This window comes from Mucor mucedo (genome assembly GCF_025094135.1).
Source record: "Mucor mucedo strain NRRL 3635 chromosome Unknown EV154scaffold_101, whole genome shotgun sequence".
NCBI lineage: Eukaryota > Fungi > Mucoromycota > Mucoromycetes > Mucorales > Mucoraceae > Mucor > Mucor mucedo.
The window spans coordinates 31476-52777 of NW_026252385.1; the positions used below are offsets into that span (position 1 = coordinate 31476).

At 35.8% G+C, this 21302-nt stretch overlaps 5 protein-coding genes across 5 annotated transcripts; all 5 read left to right on the forward strand.

Annotated features, from left to right (window-relative positions):
* Window positions 1-1732: 1732 nt before the first annotated feature.
* Window positions 1733-5521, forward strand: EV154DRAFT_11476 (Pep3/Vps18/deep orange family-domain-containing protein). Its single transcript, XM_051593918.1, has 9 exons — window positions 1733-1864; window positions 1944-2130; window positions 2185-2336; window positions 2401-3483; window positions 3540-3896; window positions 3961-4122; window positions 4192-4461; window positions 4525-4646; window positions 4709-5521. Exons 1-9 carry the CDS (start codon window positions 1766-1768, stop codon window positions 5301-5303), a joined length of 3027 nt encoding a protein of 1008 aa, XP_051454060.1. The 5' UTR covers window positions 1733-1765; the 3' UTR covers window positions 5304-5521.
* A 1492-nt stretch (window positions 5522-7013) lies between these two features.
* On the forward strand, window positions 7014-9620 carry EV154DRAFT_11434 (uncharacterized protein). Its single transcript, XM_051593917.1, has 11 exons — window positions 7014-7026; window positions 7076-7209; window positions 7273-7594; window positions 7647-7758; window positions 7822-7946; window positions 8004-8071; window positions 8140-8490; window positions 8552-8940; window positions 9000-9078; window positions 9139-9203; window positions 9266-9620. The coding sequence occupies exons 2-11, from the start codon at window positions 7168-7170 to the stop codon at window positions 9384-9386; spliced, it is 1674 nt and encodes a 557-aa protein (XP_051454061.1). The 5' UTR covers window positions 7014-7026; window positions 7076-7167; the 3' UTR covers window positions 9387-9620.
* A 249-nt stretch (window positions 9621-9869) lies between these two features.
* Window positions 9870-10169, forward strand: EV154DRAFT_427012 (uncharacterized protein; the record flags this gene model as incomplete). The annotated part of the gene is made up of 2 exons (XM_051596334.1): window positions 9870-9892; window positions 9947-10169. 2 exons carry the CDS (start codon window positions 9870-9872, stop codon window positions 10167-10169), a joined length of 246 nt encoding a protein of 81 aa, XP_051454062.1.
* Window positions 10170-10490: 321 nt separating this feature from the next.
* Window positions 10491-11620, forward strand: EV154DRAFT_11608 (eukaryotic mitochondrial regulator protein-domain-containing protein). Its single transcript, XM_051593923.1, has 3 exons — window positions 10491-10830; window positions 10887-11081; window positions 11185-11620. Exons 1-3 carry the CDS (start codon window positions 10531-10533, stop codon window positions 11503-11505), a joined length of 816 nt encoding a protein of 271 aa, XP_051454063.1. The 5' UTR covers window positions 10491-10530; the 3' UTR covers window positions 11506-11620.
* A 1-nt stretch (window position 11621) lies between these two features.
* EV154DRAFT_573558 (uncharacterized protein) lies at window positions 11622-12587 on the forward strand (the record flags this gene model as incomplete). The annotated part of the gene is made up of 1 exon (XM_051606394.1): window positions 11622-12587. The coding sequence occupies exon 1, from the start codon at window positions 11817-11819 to the stop codon at window positions 12585-12587; it is 771 nt and encodes a 256-aa protein (XP_051454064.1). The 5' UTR covers window positions 11622-11816.
* Window positions 12588-21302: the final 8715 nt, after the last annotated feature.

The following is a 21302-nucleotide window of genomic DNA, read 5'->3' on the forward strand; positions in this document are numbered from 1 at the left end:
AACCATTTACAGTGCAATCACAGTCATTCACGGTTCGTGAGTTCCAAAACTCATGAACTCTCTGCCTAGGAGGTCGCCCTCCTATAGCAAAGACTAGCCGCAGCTGCAATATACCGCAATAATAACTTTTTCGATTTAGCTTCTTTTCAAAGAAACAAGAGTCACTACTAAACAAACCTTTTTACGTGATCGGTTACTTTCAGACGATATAAGAAGTATTTCAAGGGAAAAGAAAAGGAGAAGAACAAAGTGTGTGAACCAGCTTTATTTGTAGGCTGATAAACAAGCTTATGTCAGGATGATTTCATTCGTCTATTTTATCATCCATAATGTTTGAGCCTTTACTTAAAATAGAAACACTTGCAAAAACCTCCCAAGCAAGTCAGAGCTTGGTAATTGTCTATATGTGTTTCAGTAGTAACTTGTAATGACAGTGAAGCAGTTTTTATGTAAAACAGAAATCGATTATCCCATGAAGTTTAGATGATATGGCATGTCAATCGACGTGTAGGCCATCGCGTGATTCTAAAAAATTACGTTTATTTGAAAAAAAATACGGAGTTCTAGACATTTCCCTTGTTAAAGCATTGATCTTTAAGATTGACGGGAAATTCATTTTATGGACCTTGTGCACAGTATAAAGTTTGGGGGATACCAAACGAACAACATAAACCACCGCCTCGAAACCCATTACTTGTATGACAGGAAACTTCAGCATTGCAATCTGCTCAAAAGAGCTCAAGCTACAATCCTTGACCACGCTGTTGATGACCCCCTTTGTTGCAATGATCGACTTCAGCTTGTCACCAAACTGCTTTGTTGCTGTGGCTTTCTTGGCGAATTCACCGGTGGCAGTATCATATGAGGAGCCCAGCGAAAAAATACCTACTCTGAAATCAAGCTTTAAAGGTTATACATGACTATATAAGCAATATCAATGTTGGCAAAACTGGAAATGTCTAGACCTCCGTATTTTTTCCAAACGTATTTTTTTTAAACCACTTACAGGAATTCTGGCCAGAATACCAGCAGACCAGTATGATTACAACTATTTACAGTGTAATCCCAGCCATTCACAGTTCATGAGTTCCAAAAAGAACTCAAGAACTCTCTGCCCTAGAAGGTAGCCCTCCTATAGCAAAGACTAGCCGCAGCCGTAATATCGTAATACATCTTTTTCAATTTAGTGTCTTTTCAAAGAAACAAGAGTCATTACTAACTAACCTTTTTAGATTATTGGTTACTTTCATAAGATAGAAGAAATATGTTGAGAGAAAAGAAAAGGAGAAGAATAAAGTGTGTGAACCAGCTTTATTTATAGGCTGATAAACAAGCTTATGCCAAGATGATTTCATTTGTCTATTTTATCATCCATAATGTTTGAGCCTTTACTTAAAATAGAAACACTTGCAAAAACCTCCCAAGCAAGTCAGAGCTTGATAATTGTCTATCTGCGTTCCAATAGTAGCTTGTAATGACAGTGAAGCAGATTTTATGGAAAACAGAAATCGATTATCCCATGAAGTTTAGATGATATGGCATGTCAATCGACGTGTAGACCATCGCGTGATTCTAAAAAATTCATTTGAAAAAAATACGGAGTTCTAGACATTTCCGGCAAAACTAGCAGTTTGGCTTCTTCGGTCAAAGCATATGAAGGTGGGTTTTTTGTAAGTCAGCAATATGACGTCCCTTTCCCCTATTTTGGGGAATATGTGTTAATTCTTTTTTTTTTTTTTTTTCTTTATTATCCCATAAAGTCCCAATGTCACTCTTTGATGATTTCTTGGAATCAACACAACAGGAAACACGCATTACCCAAGATGACCAAAAGATATTAACACCACCACCTAAAATTAATAAAGTAACCGTAACAAAGAAAAAAAAAAGAAAAAGAAAATGGCATCATCATGTTTTATGCTAAAAGAAAAAGTTTATAATAGAGAGAAACGGGGTTTGTAGCCGCACATGCCAACAAAGGAGGAGACCCATTGTTTTCTTTACAGTATGTTCAGTTTCAATTGCCAGCTAGTTTAGTCTCAATGACCGTCAAAAATAATATATTAGCGGCTGTCCTGGATAATTTTCGCATATTAAGAATCGACCTCGATAATCCACTGGAAGTAGACGGTAAAGCGCATAAAGCGATGTGCTTATAAACCTTACTTACTTGTATTTAATCAGTGGTGGAGATATCTAGAAAAGCGAGTTCTAGTAAAGTGACACAACTGTTCCTGGATCCTACAGGTCGACATATTATAGTGACAACAGATACAGGCGACAACTTTTACCTATACCAGAAATGGAGACGCACCAAAGAGCTAGCCAAATTAAAGGTACGCAAAATGCAAACAAGAAATAAACACAAATCCAAATAATAATTAAAAAAAAACGGCATAGGGTGTTGTGATTACATCGATTGCTTGGAATAAACGAGCCGACATGAATAGCACGACGACCCGAGAGATATTAATTGGCACGAGTGAGGGACTTGTGTATGAAACATGGTTAGAACCCAACGACGAATTCTTTCGACGCGAAGAGAAATATGTGATTCAGGTATTTTCTTTGCATGAACCGGATATGGCCATCACCGGGCTTTCATTTGAGCGTTTTCCATCCGATCGACGTAAATATTTAGTCATGTTATCCACACCCACACGTCTTTATCATTTTGTGGGTTCTGTACGCTACACCAATCCAACAGAAACAAATACAGGCGAGAGAGCTTTATTTGAACCGCTTTTCGCTGAATACCAACAACATCCACAGTTCCAAGAATTACCTAGTAAGCTCAAGTACAGCAAAATGCTGTTCTTTAATCGATTTCCAGAATTACAATCAAAGGGTGTACCACAAATGTTTGTTTGGCTGACAGGAGCAGGTATTTATCAGGGCGATCTTGATTTTGTGAAGGGGGATCAACGGATCATTGACAATGCTCAATTATTACCGTTTCCACCCACCTCTTACGACGAAGATTCTGGCAATCTTGTGACGGATATACCCATTTCAATCGTCATCACTGAATTTCATTACATTTTACTGTACCAGGATTATGTACGAGCTGTCTGTCGGTTGAATGACAAGATTGTGTTTGAAGAAATTATCCCGTTAAATAAAAACGAAATTGTACGAGGCATTTCCGTTGATGAACTTAAGAGAACCTATTGGATTTACACCTCCGATGCAATCTATGAACTCGTCATCAAGGATGAAGAACGAGATGTCTGGAAACTGTATCTACAAAAGAAGCAGTACACTGTCGCATTACAGTATTGTAAAGATCCATCACAAAAAACACAAGTCTATACGGCACAGGCAAAAGAGGACTTTGATCAGCGTCGATACATGCAAAGTGCCAAGTTCTTTGCAAAAAGTACTGTTCCGTTTGAAGAAGTCGCATTAAAATTCACCCAAAAGAAGGAAAGAGATGCCCTGAGGTTTTTCTTGATCAGTCGTCTGGAAAGATTAGGACCCAAAGTAAGTCCTTAATATTACCTAACAATTCCGGGCTGCTAAATATACAAGAAAACTAGGATAAAACCCAAAAGACATTAATATCCACTTGGCTTGTTGAACTTTATCTGTTTAAAATGAATCAGTTGGAAGATTTAGCAACTTCTGTCAACTTTACTTCGACATCTGGCACAACTGCTAAATCAGCTAAATATTATCATGACGAGCAAACAAGCATCAAGGACGAATTTCGTACATTTCTTGAAACCTATGGCGAGAATTTGCATGTACCTACCACATACAAGTTGATCTCTAGTCATGGCAGACATTCAGAGATATTGTATTATGCATTCTACATTGGTGATTATGAAAAGGTGATTGATAACTGGATTTTTGAAAAGAATTGGGATAAGGCGATACAAGTGCTGGATAAGCAAGTAAGTACGAACTATATTACCCTCCCTCCAGATCCCGGGTTTCTCACTGGTAAAATATTAATAGGTGAAAAATGACTTGTTTTACAAATTCAGTTCTCCCTTGATGGAAAATGTACCTGAAAAAACAGTAGATATGTGGATCCATCATCCAAATCTGAACCCAAGACATCTGATTCCTGCTTTATTACGATATAATCATGCAAACAGAATAGACAGAATAGCAGAGGTAAAAAAAAAAAAAACAGAAACAAACGCATAATTCACTCTATATATACTGACTTGAACAAATGTGTAGAATCAAGCAATACGATATCTCTCCTATGTTGTCTCTGTATTGGGAAATACAGATTCTGTCATCCATAATTTCCTCCTGACATTGTACGCAACACAACCCACCAATGACGAAACCGCGTTATTGACCTTTTTGAAAAATGAGGGACGAGAGATGCATTATAAGCTGGATTATGCCCTGAGAATTTGTAATCATCATGGTCGTACTCAGAGTTGTGTGCACATTTATAGTGAAATGGGACTGTATGAAGAAGCTGTGGATTTAGCATTAGGGGTACATTTATCTACATCTTTTTTTTTTTTTTCGCTATTGATTTTAATTTTCATTTACTCTTAGCACCGAGATTTGGACCTTGCACGTGTGAACGCAGACAAGCCAGAAGACGACGATGTTTTACGTAAAAGGCTGTGGGTGAATATAGCCAAATACGTGATTCAGGACAACAAGGATATCAAGAGGTAAAATTTATACAAACAAAGATGGGGAAGGGCTAACTCACCAAAAAACATAAAAAATATAGTGCTATGCAATTCTTAAAGAAATGCGACCTTTTAAAGATGGAAGATATCTTGCCATTTTTTCCCGATTTTGTACTTATTGATGACTTTAAAGATGAGATATGTTCTGCGTTAGAGGAATATAATATCAGTATAGAAGAACTAAAGATGGAAATGGATAACGCCACGTCAAGTGCAGATCATATTCGACTCGACATTCGTAAATTGAAAAAGAGATTTGCGGTAGTGAAGGAAGAGCAAACGTGCTATCTGTGCGAATACCCGTTACTAACACGACAATTCTATGTGTTTTCATGTAACCATCAATACCACGCTGATTGTTTAATTAATCGTTCTATGAAGTACTTACCGACGCGCCAGATACGAAAATTAGCTGATATTCAAGAACAATTATCACGCGAGTATAAACTGGCAAGAACGATGCTAGCGGAGGATGAAAAAGCCATCAATGCACGCATTGAAGGTCTACGATATGATTTAGATGACATTGTTGCTCATCAGTGTTTGATGTGTGGTGATGCCATGATTAATACAATCCACTTACCCTTTGTAGGAGAAGATGAAGCAGAGGTTGCAGCAAGTTGGGCGATTAATTAGATTTTTTTTATTTGTATAAACCCAAAATAAAATACTCACATATTATAATTTTGTTAAGAGCATCACCAGCAGTGACGCTTAAAAACGCCCAAGAAAACTGTAAAGTTCGAGTTAAAAAAAGCCTATCTTTGAGTTCTTTTCCTCTTTACAAGGAAATAAACATTATTAAAAAGTATGAGAATGCCGAAACCAGATTGAATGTAAAAAAAAACCATCATAATTCGTTTTTTTTTTTTCAGGCACACCCAACTTCTTTTTTTTTTGGTCGACTGCTAAAGTTGATTTTAAAACTTTTATTAACTGCACTTTAAGCTAAGGGTTGTTTAAGCGCGACTGGTGAGGATGCTCTGAAAAAAAGTTACTGTTAGGAAAGAAAAGCACCAGGTTAGGGAAAATGAAGAGAGTTAAACAAGAAGCCAGGTATTATCGGATAACATGAATACCTCGTCGGCCATTTTTAACAGGATCTTGTTGCTTTGCTCTAGAGTAAATTTGGTTCTCAATGGTCTACACAAGTCCTCCTTTAAGTCTTCCATGCAGTCTTCCAACAACGAAGATTGTCTTAGGATATCAGGATTTAAACATGTACGAATACGAACACTCTTTTAAGATAGATATTAGAGAAAAAGTCGATCATAGAAGGTGGCACTTACTCTAGTGTTCTTTCCCAGTTCTAGCCGCTTTCTTTTCTGTGCAGTTGTTTCTTGCGCGAATTCCGAGTTGGGTTTAAGTTTGTCCAAAATATTTTTCCAAGCTGTGGCTGCTTCAAGCTTTTTCTTAATACGACAGGGTTGTGCTGATTCAGACTAATTACACGCAAATGAATTAATGAGGAACTCTTTGTCTTTTTTTTTTTTTTTTTTTTTACTTTAGTCTCAACGTGAATTATAGCAGGGTATAAACTATCTGATTCCAACTCATCCAAAATTTCGTCCCAAATGGAGGTTATTGGTGTTTTCTTTCTGATACGACAAGGTAATGCATCGATATCCTGCTCTTCTTTTACAGGTGCTGGAGTTGCTTTTTTCATTGGCTTCAAATAGTACAAGATACTATTTTTACAATAGGTGGGTTCTTCAACGACGGCAGGTTTTTTTAATTGGTCATAGATGGGTTGTGGTGCTTGAGCTGCAAATGTGCTGCCTTCATCTTGCTTTACAGCAACGGCGCTTCTTGATTTTCGTGAATGAAAGAATGAATTGAGGGACATTAAGAGTTGTGGTTAATGAAAGGACAAAATAAATAAATGAGAAATTTTATTTTATAGGCTACAAGTGACTTGCAGTTCGTGAATCCCGTGAACAACAATGCGGGTCAAAAAGCGATTAAAATTCAGCTCCTGACGTACAAGTCTTTCTTTATTCTTTTTAGTTGAACATGGAGTTAACAGATGGTAAAGAATGTTTTCTTGAAATGACATACTTGTTGAAATGCTTACAGCTTTCCTCTTCTCTGTAGAATATCTTGATTTAAACCTTTTGAAAAGGTTGAAGAAGGAAGCAGAAATACTTGGCGAATGGACAAAACTTGCAGAAAAGCTCGCTAGTGTATTTAGTCAGGCTGAATGTTTAGGCTCAAGCTTCTTACAAGTAGGATATAATTAAAGGAGTGAATTTATAAACTAGATATTCATACACAGCACATATAGAAATCCGCCCTATTAAAGCAAGCGTGTCCTGTTGATAAATTACAAGCCAAAGAAGCCTTTGATGTCATGCTGGAAGTAAGTGCGTTCTTTACAACAAAATAGATTCAACTTTAATAAAAAAAAGTAAAAAATTAGCTTCCTTCTGTTTTAACAACAGCTGCTACTGAAAGATCCAAAAGGCTTTTACAATCCATCACGCGAAATAACAAGGATAGCATGGTCGAGCAAAACCTAAACATCATTATTATCCTATTTCAAGTAAAATGAATCAATTACTCTTTTTTATCATGCACAAAACAAAACTAACCTCCTATTTTGAAGTCCCCCATGGCTGTGGAAGACTCGCATGAAAATTCATTGCTACCAGACTTATGCGAATTTATGGCGGCCCTGGACTCTGAACACCAGGATAAATTATGCAACTATTTGATCGAGCCATCTATATCCACTGATAAAAATACAATGAATATCGACATGACGCAAGATCAATACATAATTCAGTTCAGACATATATTGAAAATACTTCAGCAGCTTGTCTCTACACGTCTACTTTCTCGCGTACCTTCTTCATCTAGTACATCTGGATTTAGTCCAAATTCCGACCCTGTGGTGATTGATGCCACAAAGTGCATAGCTGCCCTGTGTAAGTAACTCCTCTTATCTTCTTGAGCGTATCTAACCAATAAAAAGAGTAGATAGATTGAACGAGGAGAAAAAATACATCTCATATGTCGAGTTCTATAACGATGCAGTCAACGAACAGCTTGAAATCAAGGAAGATTTTCCCAATTTCAAAGACAGAAAGGGGTAAATATGAGAAAGAAGAAGAGAAAGAGAGTGAGACAAAAGGTACTTATATAACACTCTTAGATTCTCTTTCTGTGATTATCCTTTCATGTTGAACCCTGCTGTCAAGGCAGACGTTCTTAAAGTCGAAAGTGTGTTTCAGATGCGACATGAACTGCAAGATGCCTTTTTCAGGGCCTTATTCCAAGGTAACCGTCACTATCGCATGCATCTTATTGACACTAAACGCCCCCTTCTTCTTTTAGGTGTAAATAGTCCGTATTTAGTTTTAGAAATACGTCGTGATCACATCATCTCTGACACGCTTCTCCAAGTAAGAATAATAAGGCGTGTCCTTTTTTTTTTTTTTAGAAAGAAAGAACAAACATTAACACACACAAGTTGGAGGAGAAATCGATCCATGATTTAAAGAAACAATTAAGAGTCCAATTTTTAGGCGAGGAAGGTGTTGATGAAGGAGGTGTTCAAAAGGAGTTCTTTCAATTGATCGTAAGAGAAATTTTCGACTCAAAATACGGTATGTTTACATTCAATGAGGAATCGAGGTTATGTTGGTTTAGTCCTAATCCTGTGTTGGATGATATCAATATCAGGGAATATAAATTGGTGGGCCTTTTACTTGGTTTGGCCGTATACAACAGTGTCATTCTAGACCTGCATTTTCCCTTGGGACTCTACAAGAAACTGATGGATGTCGATATTGGATTACCTGACTTGAAACGCTTGGATCCTGTAAGATCAATGTGTGTTATCTTTCTAGCTTTGGAAAATTTATTCCCGATATATTATGTAGAGTTTAGGAAAGGGCTTGGAAAGACTCTTATTGTTCCATGGCGACATAGAATCTGAATACGATCGTTCGTTTCAAGTAGATATCCAATCCTTTGGCCATGTATATACCTGTGATCTGAAGCCTGATGGTGCAAAGACTCTATTAACCAACGAAAACAGTGCAGAATTCGTAGAGCTGTATACCCAATTTGTCTTGAGCAAATCTGTAGAAAAGCAATTCAATGCCTTTCGAGAGGGCTTCCAGATCGTATGTCAGGATAGTGCCATCAAGATTTTTAGACCGGAAGAAGTCGAACAACTCATTTGTGGTAGTTCGGATCTCGATTTTGACGCGTTGGAAACATCTACTGTCTATGATGGTGGATGGACCAAGGACTCGGATATCATCAAGTATGTATAGAGACAAATTAACATGGTATTTACACTGACTCACCTAAAACAACTTGAAGGTATTTTTGGGAAATAGTTCATTCCTTTTCATACGAAGAAAAGAAAAAACTACTCTTTTTTGCCACTGGCTCAGATAGGGTAAGTAACTCATATTTTACATCAACTTGATACTGATATAACGTGTGTTTTTTTTCAAAGGCGCCTATTGGCGGTCTGAGTAAGCTTCAGTTTGTCATTGCTAAAAATGGAGGTGATTCTGACAGGTAAAAAACAGATTACTTGTTAATAATGGACGTGCATTAAATTTTCTATCTCTACCTGGCAGATTACCAACCTCACATACATGCTACAACGTGCTACTTTTATGCGAGTACAGTAGTAAAGAAAAGCTGAAAGAAAGATTGCTGACAAGCATCAGCAATGCAGAAGGTTTCGGCATGATTTAAAATAGGATTATAATTGAACAAGCGACGCAAAATTAAAAATCATATATAAAAAAGGTTTTATGCTTTTTTTCTTCTTTTTTTTTTTGTTTTGGTAATTATACAAAATGCTCAAGACACAATTCGCCGTAAGACAAGTCTTCTTTCAAAAGAGAACGTTATTTGCCTCTGCTGTTCAATTTAAAAGCACTGCCATTCCTTGTGAGTGTTTTATAATAAAAATCGCTTTTTCAACCTATTGACCCGACGTTAATAGCTATCCCTTATTTACACGCACACCCCACCCAGAACAAGTATGCGATTTCTTATGTATCCAGTGACGATTTAAAAAAGCCTGAATTGGAACCTGAATTGATTATAGGATGGAGTACAGACAAAGAGAATTTGACACCTAAAACTTTTGTGGAGAATAACAAATTCGTCAACTTTTTAACAAACGTGTTGGCAGAGAATATTCATAAGGTCGATGATATGAATCTGAAAGCCATGGCTGATTGGCAGAAGGAAGGGTAAATAGCATGTAATCTACTTGCATAAAATGTCGATAGTAACCCCAATGCTAGATGGTTGCATATCAACGATGAGCGTAACCCTCCTCCTTGGGGACGTATTGGTTTCCCAGAGGATATTGTTGGTAGTGTGGAGATCAAAGATGGTGTGATTCAAAAGGGAACATATCAACCTATGCCTGCCCATCGTTTGATGACTCGTGATGGTATCTTTAAACTCTCGGAACCATTGACCAACCTCGTTGTGAACGAAGCTAAAAAGAAGGCATCTCAATAAAAACGGACTTTTTTTGCCCAACTAAAATAAAAACCGCCGGGGGTGATGTATAGAACTCCGAATACAATGTCTTGACTTCTCATCACTTTTAAAAAAAAAAATGTTATACTATAGCATTAACACACATATCAAACTATAACATAAGACACACACACACACAAAAAATTGAAAAAGATTGCATCATTTACGTGAAATTTGAATGACATGCATATTTCAAATATTTTAAAAGAGTGCTCAACAGAAAAATGAAAAACAAAGTCACTACCGGGACTGGTGGCTTTCTTTTTATAGTGGGGGGAAACCTTGACAAGGGCAACATTTTTTTTTTTTTTTTGTAACAAACAACATATTTTTCTGAACAATGCAGTCAACACGCTTGTTTGCACCAGCAAGCATCCTTTTCAAGGGTATCAGAGTTGCTCCCATTACCACCACCAGTCAACGATTCTTCTCACTTACAACTGCCTGTCAAAACGAAGAAACAAAGACCCCTGAAGCTGCTGTTGAACAAGCTGTTGAAGCTGAAGCAGTAGTTGAGGAAGAAGTAGAACCCATCAACCTTTCCAGAAGAAGACGTCGATTCCACGAATGGGCTCATGGTAGCGGTGCTAAATACAGTCGTCCTGCCAAGGGTACCACCAACTATTTGGGCACCTCCAACGTAAGTTTTCTCATTCTACAATACTTTCTTCAGTCTTTGCTAACTCATAGTTTTAGCCTTTCCCCAACAATCCTTTATTCCAACCTAGACCTCCTCTCTCCGATGTCCGTCGTCAAGAAATATACAATGCTTTTGAATCCGATCCCGAAACCTGGTCAGTTCGTAAATTAGCTACCAAGTATGGTGTTTCATTGAAGCGTATTGAAGCTATTTTGACACTTAAGGCCTCAGAGAAAGAAATGGAAATGAATGTAATTATCAATTGAACAAACAAAAAAACAAAAAAAAATTGTGTGCCTGAAAATCACTATTTTGGTATGTTCGTGATTGTTAAAAGATTGTATTTATTTATAGGGTATTCCTTTGCAAAAGAAATTTGCCAAGGGCATGGAACAACTCATGGGAGTGGATAAAACAGTCGAGTTATTGAAGGAACCCTTGATCGATATTTTCCCCAGCGTCGGTAAACCCAAGTTTAAGACATTAAAGGAAGATGCTACATTCGCACCAGAGGACGCAGCAAAGGTCCTTGGTCGCATACCCTTCAAGGATCTTGAGAGACGTGTGATTGAATCTAAACAAGCTGAATATACTTTACCTACACCTAAAAATATCACTTCTGCATCAGAAACTACCAAGCGTACCAAATTCGTCATTGTAGATACTAGCGCTTAGACCTCCTCCCACTTACTATAAATAAAATACATACATAAAAAAAAATCTGAAAGAAAAATTAAAAAGGCCTCCATTGTTCATGCAATCACCACAATAGCATGGTGTTCATAGCTCCCAAAGGTGTTTAAAGCAGGTATGTGTTACACCAGATCAAGCTGTCTTTATACCCAGTAACATGACTTGTAATTTAAAGTATTCATGTAATATATCTGTTGTACATTCAATAACAAGTCCCTTGTAGCTGGAAATTACCTGGTATAAAGCTGGTTTTTATATGGTTTTTGCCACTTTCTTTCTTAAACAAAACAAAAATGTCTTCAAGAAACTCTTCTCAGCCTCATATAGGTGCATATCTCTATGCAAAAAAGACATTTAAACTGTGTGATGGGACGCTCAATAAATGTACGGATTTGTTGTATGATCACTTCCCAAAGGAAAATGAAGCTGTGAGCAAGGATCTCACACAAAAACTACAGTTGAAAGTAACGACCCATTTGCAACTCATTGAAAAATTGATTGATGAAGGCGAAAATGGCATTAACAACATAATCCGACATCGTATGTTTGGTGGAGATCAAACACGTATTCAAAATCAAATCGCCGGAAATAATGAATACATTCTTGTCGATTTTCTGATTGGGGTATTCCTCGCATCAATGGTGGTCACTATACTTTTGTTGGGGGAAAATCCCAAAGAGTTTGGCCTAGTAATTCTATTTGGTTTATTTACCTTTACTATGTTCATATTACTCATAATAAGGATGTTTATCAAACCGGCTGTACTTGATGATGATAATATATCCAATGATCTACGGGAACAAGTATCCAACATAGTGTACAGATGCAAGGAACTTAAGACTGATTATAATGACATTGCCAAGTCTCTCGCCGAATATATCAAAGAAACTGAAAAAGATAGATTTATCTATACCAATGTTTCATGCAATCTTATGATGGATATGATTCTCCTCTTCAATAAATCTCGAATCACTGTATCTCGTGTCCAATTTGAGGCTTCAAAAAGTCAAATATTTACACGTTCACTCATAATTAAAAATAATCCCAATTTTATATTCCTTTGATTATTTGAACAATAAACCTTCATTTAGTCCTATATTGATCGTGTAAACTCTTTATTTATGTACTACTCCGATCACATATTCATGCTGTCATAAAATACATTGTCTTTTAGGTATAGTGATATGAATCATTTGAGTAAAAACAGATAGATTAAATACCTTTTGTTGCTGTTTGTACCGAACTCATGATAAACCTCATTTATCATTATAAAACCATCTCATCCGCTATTACATAAGCAACTGACACTATCTGTGAAAAATTATTTAATCAACTTGCATGGAACTAGTTAATACATAGACTGGTTGCTGGTGAGTGTACAGCTGTCTCTTTTAATTAAATATACATTTGAGTATAGCTATCAAGCGACTAGTAATATAAACAGTCATCCAATTGTCGCTCATTGACTGGCTCTTGTCATTAATATGACAGGTCAAGTTTATTCATGCATGAATTTTGACAGATCTCAATGATGTGGCTGTCAAGAATCGCCGCACCACTCAAAGCTAATACCATCAGAGCGCGTCACCATGCTGATTATGCCGGGAAAATAATAGATGATTGGACATAAATATTGCGCGTACAATTGTTCATATTGTGGGAGGTAAATAAGCCCTCGTTTCCAGTAACCTCTTTGTATTGTGTTATAAAATCAAAATGCCGAAATGTGATCAACTAAATTATTTCTTTTCATCTGGTCCCTTAATAGAAAGTTGACATATTTTTATACCATTGGCGAATACATATACAATTAAAAAAATAACATGAATTTATTGACAGACGTTTGTATTGCTACCATGTCTCTATCACTCATGAACTCAAAATCGATGGCTAAACGCTATTTTCTGAAAATAAACCTCCTTAAAGAAAAAAGTCCTTATACTTATTCTTTAAACGTTCTAAAACCCTTCTCAATCAATAAGATTTGATTGAAAAGTCAACATGACATGCATAGTACGGGTTGACCTAAAAAAAACATCTAAATACCAAACTTTGAGGACGATCTCACCTGTTAAACAAATAATTAACTCTATCAGCATTACCGTTGACCCTCACTCGCTATTCACACCCGTGAGAGTATTATTGCGACCCTGGGTTTTGAATTTACACGAAATTATGAATTCCAGGAACTTTAATGCAGATAAGCTAACGAGCTCTTATAATCTGGGATTGTGAATAAGAAGCAAAGACAAAACGTAAAAATAGAACAAATAGAGAAGACTGTATTATTTGGGACAGCAATCACACCCCTCCCCTCCTCTTTATTAGTTGGGTAATTCATTAGGCAGTGACCCACCGTGTTGGTTTCAATGGTAATAGATATATCCGCGGGGGGTGGGGAGGACAAATAAGGAACTCCCTGCCCTTTTCAAACAATTTCGTTGTCAAAGTAAAATAAGGAGATAATTTTCCCCTTTCAATAGTCATAAGGCGCGAATATTTCTAATGTTCCAAGTATCCGAGAATGCCTTCTTTTTTTTCCAAGGAGAAGGCATTCACAATGTTAGTAATGGATTTATAAATCATACTAAACAAACATATTTGGAGTGTGTGAGTGTGACAATGTTTACATTTAACCTTATATATTAATTCTATGTATTGAAAGTTACATTGATCAGTGTAGTAAAAGCTCTGAGACCTGTGTGCACACACACAATAAAATAACCGAACAGGGGGGTAGCAAAAAAACATTCTTTAATTGCAAACAAATTCGTGTTGCACTAACTTTTTAGAGACAATTTACCCAGATTGATGAGCAATTTGTTATCAAGAACTTATTTCAATTAAAAAAGGTAACAAATGCGTTCGATGCTTTGTATGAATTAAGGGTAATCAATTGAGCCATTTACACACACACTCACGCAATTAAATTAGGGGAGAAACTATATTGAAAATGGCTTATAAAAAAATAATTTCAATTAGCAATGTGTGTAACCCCATATTTTATGATTTCTAAAAAACGAAATAAACCCCTATTTCTGGATTAAAATTCACGGTTTCATCATAAAAACCAATAGGAAACATGATTGAGAGGGATGTGAACCACCGCTAATATAAATCTGAAACTCACTATGATACCGTCGTGTGCCAACTGTTCGGGCATCTTCCAATGAGAAGCCGTGTAAAGAAAGGGGGAAGGAATTTTACTAGAATGACGAATTTTGATAGAAAGCCTACTTGGTTAAAATGAATGAGTGAAATCAAGTAGCCAATCAGAAATATAAAAAAATTCCTTCAAAGGACAATGTAATCTGAATAACTTCCCTCCCCTTCCTAAGCCATTCCATCTGTTTACCGAAATCCTTACCCTCTCCCTAGTATCACGTTCCACGAGCTCGCTACTAAACCGCTGTCATGGATCGCTAAATGTAATAACTGAATAATCAATAGGGTGTTTTAAACGCGTGGATTAGTATTTACTAATACGATCTCCGTACGCTAATTAATTCTCTTTCCAGAATAAATAATGCAGCATGTGTGCAGCGACAACATTTTTTTTCTTAAAAGGTCATTGTGTTTGGGGAACGGGGGGAGCTGTGTTACAGTCCTTCCACTTTCAATTTACGGTAAAGTCTACACATACGCCTGAAAATAAGTTTACACCTATTAACGCATTTTTGTATGCATCTGTTTTTTTTTTGTTTTTATGCCTGTTTTCTAAAAGCTGTTTTTTATAAACATTATACTCTATTTGTCCAACCTTGTTTAAGTTCAAAAGGGTTGAATAAGGTTACCATTGTCATAGGTTTCAACCATGATGAATTATAGGTTTTTTTTTTTTTTTTTTTTTTTTTTTTTTGGCATACAAAAATTAAATGGAGTGCTGCTTTAACCATGATTTCGAAGCCAATTGAGTTATAACAACCGAGCCAAATGCTACATAACATGATATAAATCCAGCCTATAATCTACCTATGGTAGTCAATATTGACCCTGTTGTACTGAATCATAGACCATTAATGTCTAGTTCTAATCCACGCTCTCAATTGATCTTCCCATATCACAATCTATACCCTTTCCTTATAAAAAGATGTCTAGTTTTAGTCTCAAATAAGTAAACAGTTTATTGATACTTTAAAACAGTAAGTTGCAATACTAAGTAGTAATAATAGTGTTAGTTGTAGAAATACGAGCCGTAGCACTAGTAGTAAAAAATGGTATTAGTAGCTGTCGTAAACGTGATGGTATTTGAAGCTTAATTTCCTTAGTTTCTGTCAAGCCAATGGTGTTATCGTCGAATGTATTTATTATACTAAGAACCCAGAGCTTTGCTAAATGAGCCTCTTCTATCCAAAGCATAAATGCTGTTCGGACATCCAATAAAATTGATAAAAAGACACCCAAGCATAGTGCAATACCGCTCACTATAAGGGAACCGTGGTTTTGTGGTGTTCATGCGAGAAACAGACGATTTTTTTTTTACAAACCCACTCTTAAATCCATTGACCACTGTCTAGTTGCTTTGAGATTAGAAACAAATCAAAAATCATTTAGTTAAACTTTTGAAAAACTTACACTGAGGCCAAGTACAAAGCGTTCGCTGCACATTGATTTAAAGCGGCCCAGACGCTATATATACTGCAGACCAGGTTTATTAATACTGTCAGCATATTCTGACTTATGTTGATAGTAAATGGATTCCATGTATCATTGAATAAGGCTTCTTCTTCTATATATATTTTAGAGGGGACATATTAGCTACTTTTGATTTTGATCATTAGTTCACCACATTCCTTCTTCATAACGTCACAGCAATGGCCGACTCCAACTTTCCATGTAGTTTCGGCAGAGTATAGTGTTTAGGCTCAAGACGTTTCAAATCGGTTCACTCGCTCAAGTCAGTTCTTTGAAAAGAGCTACCTTCGTTAGACAAATCAATAGTAAATCATTGTTTGAGTGAGGCTATTAAAACAAGAACAGCAACACAAGACGCAAAATGTTGTCAAACATTCAAAATTATAAAAAATATGAATTTACATACGTTATTGGGATATTCCTCGTTGCTGTGGGTTTTCTACTAGCCTGCAAAATAAATAGTTCTAAGTCAATATCCGTTCAACAACAATAAGCTAAACTGGGTGCAATACATTTACCTTATTGACACCAGGGAATGCCACTGATCGCGTGTTTCGCTCTTCCCCTCTAAAAAAATGTTGTCAGTAACAATTTATCGGGTTGCATTTGCTTGATAGATGTTTAAATGAGTGCTCTCTTTTAACAATTCGATGGGTTTAACCAATCCTTACAATTTCGGTACTTTGCTAATTCTGTCTCATTACCGTCTGTCAGCATTTTTATAAAGTTGCATTCCCGCTGAAGCTATTAGAAAGAGCTTATATAAATTAACTCTGCCTAATAAAAAAATCAGTAGCTGGTAGAAAATATTATTTCTACTTTAACAAGTTAAAGAAAGTATTCGATAGTTAAAGCGGATCAAGCTCTAGACGACAATTTTTTTCTGGTCACAAAGTTCGGGTCGAGTAATACCAAATAAAATAAAAAAAAGAACCTAATTAGAAGTTTTACAACAAGTAACACAAGTCAGGCTAATAGGAAGCCTCTCACAACTTTTTTTTTTTTTTAAAAAAAGAGCACGATCATTACCTGGTTATTTTTTCGGTAGCTATCCTTCAAGCAAAAAAAAAAAAAAAAAAAAAAAAAAAAAAAAAAAAAGGTACGGTAAATAACCGGAGGGTTCGGGAATTATCCAGCTTATTATTTAAGGACACTTTTTCCACCGGGAAACTTCATTCCTATGATGATTACCACTTTGATGGTTAAGACAATATTTCTTGTAGCCTTATTGGATCATAATAGCGCGCGGAGGCTTCTTTTTAACGCCATTAGAGGGTATAAAAATAGGCGCAGATCACGATAAGAACTAAACTAACCCTTGGCGTTTTGTGTGTATGTGGATGAAGCTAGTTTGGATCTCAACACGCCAAGTTATCTTGGTTGTTCAATTAGAGACACACTAGTAATTGTTAAAGCGCCAAGTACTATTGTGCCATCAAGCATTTACTCTATTGGGAGCTACCACAGTTCTTGGGATAGTATATTGACGGTTGTGATCTGAGATCTGAGATCCTCTAGCCTTCCTCCCTTTTTTTTTTTTTATGGGAGACTTCACCTCGCACAAACAAAGGGAATGCATTATATAACGACTACTTGGTAAATAAAACCCGGGTGACATCCTAAAGTAGATAAATAATAAAATGGACCATTTTCACCGGGTAAATAAAATCCGCGGAGTCAAGTTAAGTTGGGGGGAGCAGGTCGGGCACGTGCACACAATTTTGGGTGTGTGTGTGTGAGATTTATTTAAATGGGCGATAAATCAACACAAATCATGGTTGCTCTTTTTTTTTTTTTCTTTAGGGAAAATAGGTCATCGCACAACGAACTAAAGATGGGACATATTATGATAACGCTTTAAGTAATTTATATACTTTAGCAAAATAAAAAAAAAAACGTTACTATTTTCTTTAAGCACAACCCATCCGCTCGGTATTTACTGCTATTGATCTTCCCACAAGTACAGCTGTCAAATCGGAGGTTGAAAAACACGATCCAATCGGCATTAATACGATCGACTGAAACAAAACAAAAAAATAGAAATTCCAGGGCCCATCACTAGTAGGTATACTATCCATATTTGAATCAAGGCAAAACATTTAGAATGTTAGTCCGGGTACTATGATCACGTAGGATTAGAAGAATTGATTTCAAGACACCTCGGAAATATGCGCTCGTGTTTACAAATGAACTTTAAGTCCCGAGCCTACTTTTTTTTTTTTTTTTCCTGGTAACTAGGTTGGTATTTCAAGCAAGGTTGTCATGATTTTTTGTATTTTCAGTGAGATATTAAAAAAAAAAAATCAGTCACTCACAACACGAGTTGTGATTAGTAATCGTATATTTATGTATTTCTCTACTAGCCGTAAACAATAAAAAAAAAATATCTCACGATACGCTGAAATTTACGGATACAACATTTTTTTTTTATAAACAAATAATCGATAAACTTTTTTCGGATAGAAGGAGCATAAAGTAATCCAGACAGTTTTAAAATTACCGTTGAACACTGTAGAAAAGATTTGATCGACTATACTAAACCTTTTTTTTTTTCGCGTTTTTTTTTTTTTTTTTTTTTTTTTTTCTGGGTCTCTCGGTGGAAAAGTTTTTACTAATGTACTCTCGTAGATTTATATCTTTTCATTGATCTGTTCAATAAACAAAGTGTATCCATGTAGTTATTAAATCTACGCGTCTTTTGTTGTTGTTTGTCCCTTTTCTGATTTATTAAAAAAAAAATTATTCACGAAAATCCCACAAAAAAAAAAAAAAAAAAAAAAATGTCGAACTTCTACTATCCACAGAAACAGTTTTCCTTTCCATACTAAAACTAAATCCATCAACTATACTTGTTGTAAACAGTTTGTTGAAGCTTTTAAGCATGTTTTATCCATCGATTCTATTATAGCTTTTGTTAGGATTTATGGATGTTTATCCAAACATCTATTTTTTTTTTAAAAAAAAAAAAAAGACTTACGTTTTTCCTTCTCGGTGATTTGAGAGAGTGTGTGTGATGGATCCATACAACCACTCGAGTAATCTATATAGTCTACTTGGACAGTCTTGAAGAATACTGCCTTTCGTATCTTATCAAATAACTATCTTCTTTTCAACATGTAATCAATCTCACATATTTTTCTCACCCTAGAAAATAAAGAAAAAAAAATATGTAATCGCGATGGATACGTTGTACTAACTTATTTCTTTAAATAAAAATAAAGTTTGTGTTATTCTTCTTCGACATCTATACAACCCGTTGATTCGGTCTTGTCCTTTCTATTACGAAAATGAAAAGGAAGACAAAAAAAAAAAACGTAGCAGCAATAAAAAAAAAAATTTTTTTGAGTGGGAAATCTTTAAGCTATTGGTGCAACGCGAAAAAGCTTGCGGATATAGTTCTTTAGGCCGCCGGTCTTGTACATATAAATGGTTTGACTCCATTTTTCTAAGCTGGGAAACAAAAACATGTGCTCTTCCCCCCCCCCACTTTCACTCAGGCACTAACTTTTTTTTTTTTTGTTGTGGTAAATTAACTTTTTTTTTTCATTTTATATTGGCTTGGCTCATCTTTGCAACATGTAAGCCAATAGTCTACTGACTAATGTTACTTTTATTATGTAGTCTCCTTAGTGATTTTCATTATTTTCGGCGGAGAAAGTTAAAAATGAAATCTAAAACCAGGTCCATAGTATCATGAGAAACCATTATAACTTATTTGACATTAATCTGTGTACAAGGGATAGATGATCTCATCCCATCAAAGTGTTGATCATGAATATCTATTGGTGTTTACATCTCCCCCGACTTCCGAACAAAAAAAAAAAAAAGAAGCCAATCTAGGCTTAGTTCTATGTCATTCTGCATTCCCATTATTCATGTGATATCTACATATGTATTATGGGGGAGTATATATACCCCCCACGCCTTTTTTTCTTTTCAGCTAATATATAATATCTTTTTTTTTTTCTCAAAGAAATATACATGGAATCGGATTCTTAATAAACGCGAAATTGTGTATACGATCCCCGTCTCCCCCCAAATCATCCGTGCAACAACTGTAAAAGTATAAAAAAGGAAATTTCATGGATTAAGCATGGCGCCATGACCGACTGCAGTTAAATTTTTTATTTTTTTATTTTTTATTGAATCATGATTGAAAAAAAAAAAACAGTGCTTCTGCATATCTAGATGAACGAGCTCCTTTCTGCAGTGCCGTTATTTGTGAATATTCCAGTCTTTTCCTTACTCCCTAGCGTAAATGATGTAATTTGTTTTAGGAGTCAAAGATGAGGACGATCCTCACCCCCCTCCTTTTCAACAGGTGGACCGTGTGAGGGGGGTCTGTCAATCATTCAGTAAAAAAAGAATGTTTCCAGAATAAGTCTTGTTGTACAAAAGTAATAATTATTAAAAAAAAAATTGCACCTCTCAAGGGCAGAGATTTTTTTTTTTTGTCCCGCTCCCCCCGAATAAAAAAAAAATGCTATTTTTAACAAAAAAAACTAAAATTCTGAAACCACGACATTTCAATTTGCATTTTACTAGATTTGAAAAAATGGATAGAAGTAAATTCATGAATAGATTAGGGAGAATTCGATGCAATAACAAGTAATAGTAGGTTTCATATGTGCAGTAGAAATTACTAAATGATAAAATGAGTGCACAATGTAAATGTCCGTTTGAATGATTAAAAAAGACTCACACTGTTTCAGTTACGCCATAAAAAGTCTGATGATAACCTGCTCCTAGGACCTGGTTTAGCATGACAAATTAGGGTCACTGAAACTTTAATGATTCTGTGTCTCACTTTTTTTTTTTTTACATATTTAAATCAGCTTTTTATATATATATTTCATCTGAGAAGGGTGGGGGTGGTGAGTAGATCTACGTACAATGAGTCAATAGCGTCATTATTTTGAAGTTACGAAAAGAAAAAGAAATAACGTTGATCATCGATTGTTTCTAGACTAAAACTAATATTCTATTGTGACCCCCTCCCCCCCTTTTTTTTATGCACAATACGTACAGTGGGAAAAAAAAAGAGCAGAAACCTCATGCGGGGCAGTTGTTACAAAGAAGAAAATGCATGTGGATTACCAATAATGGGTTTGTTGTTTGTGCATTTAACCTTAAAATTAATATGT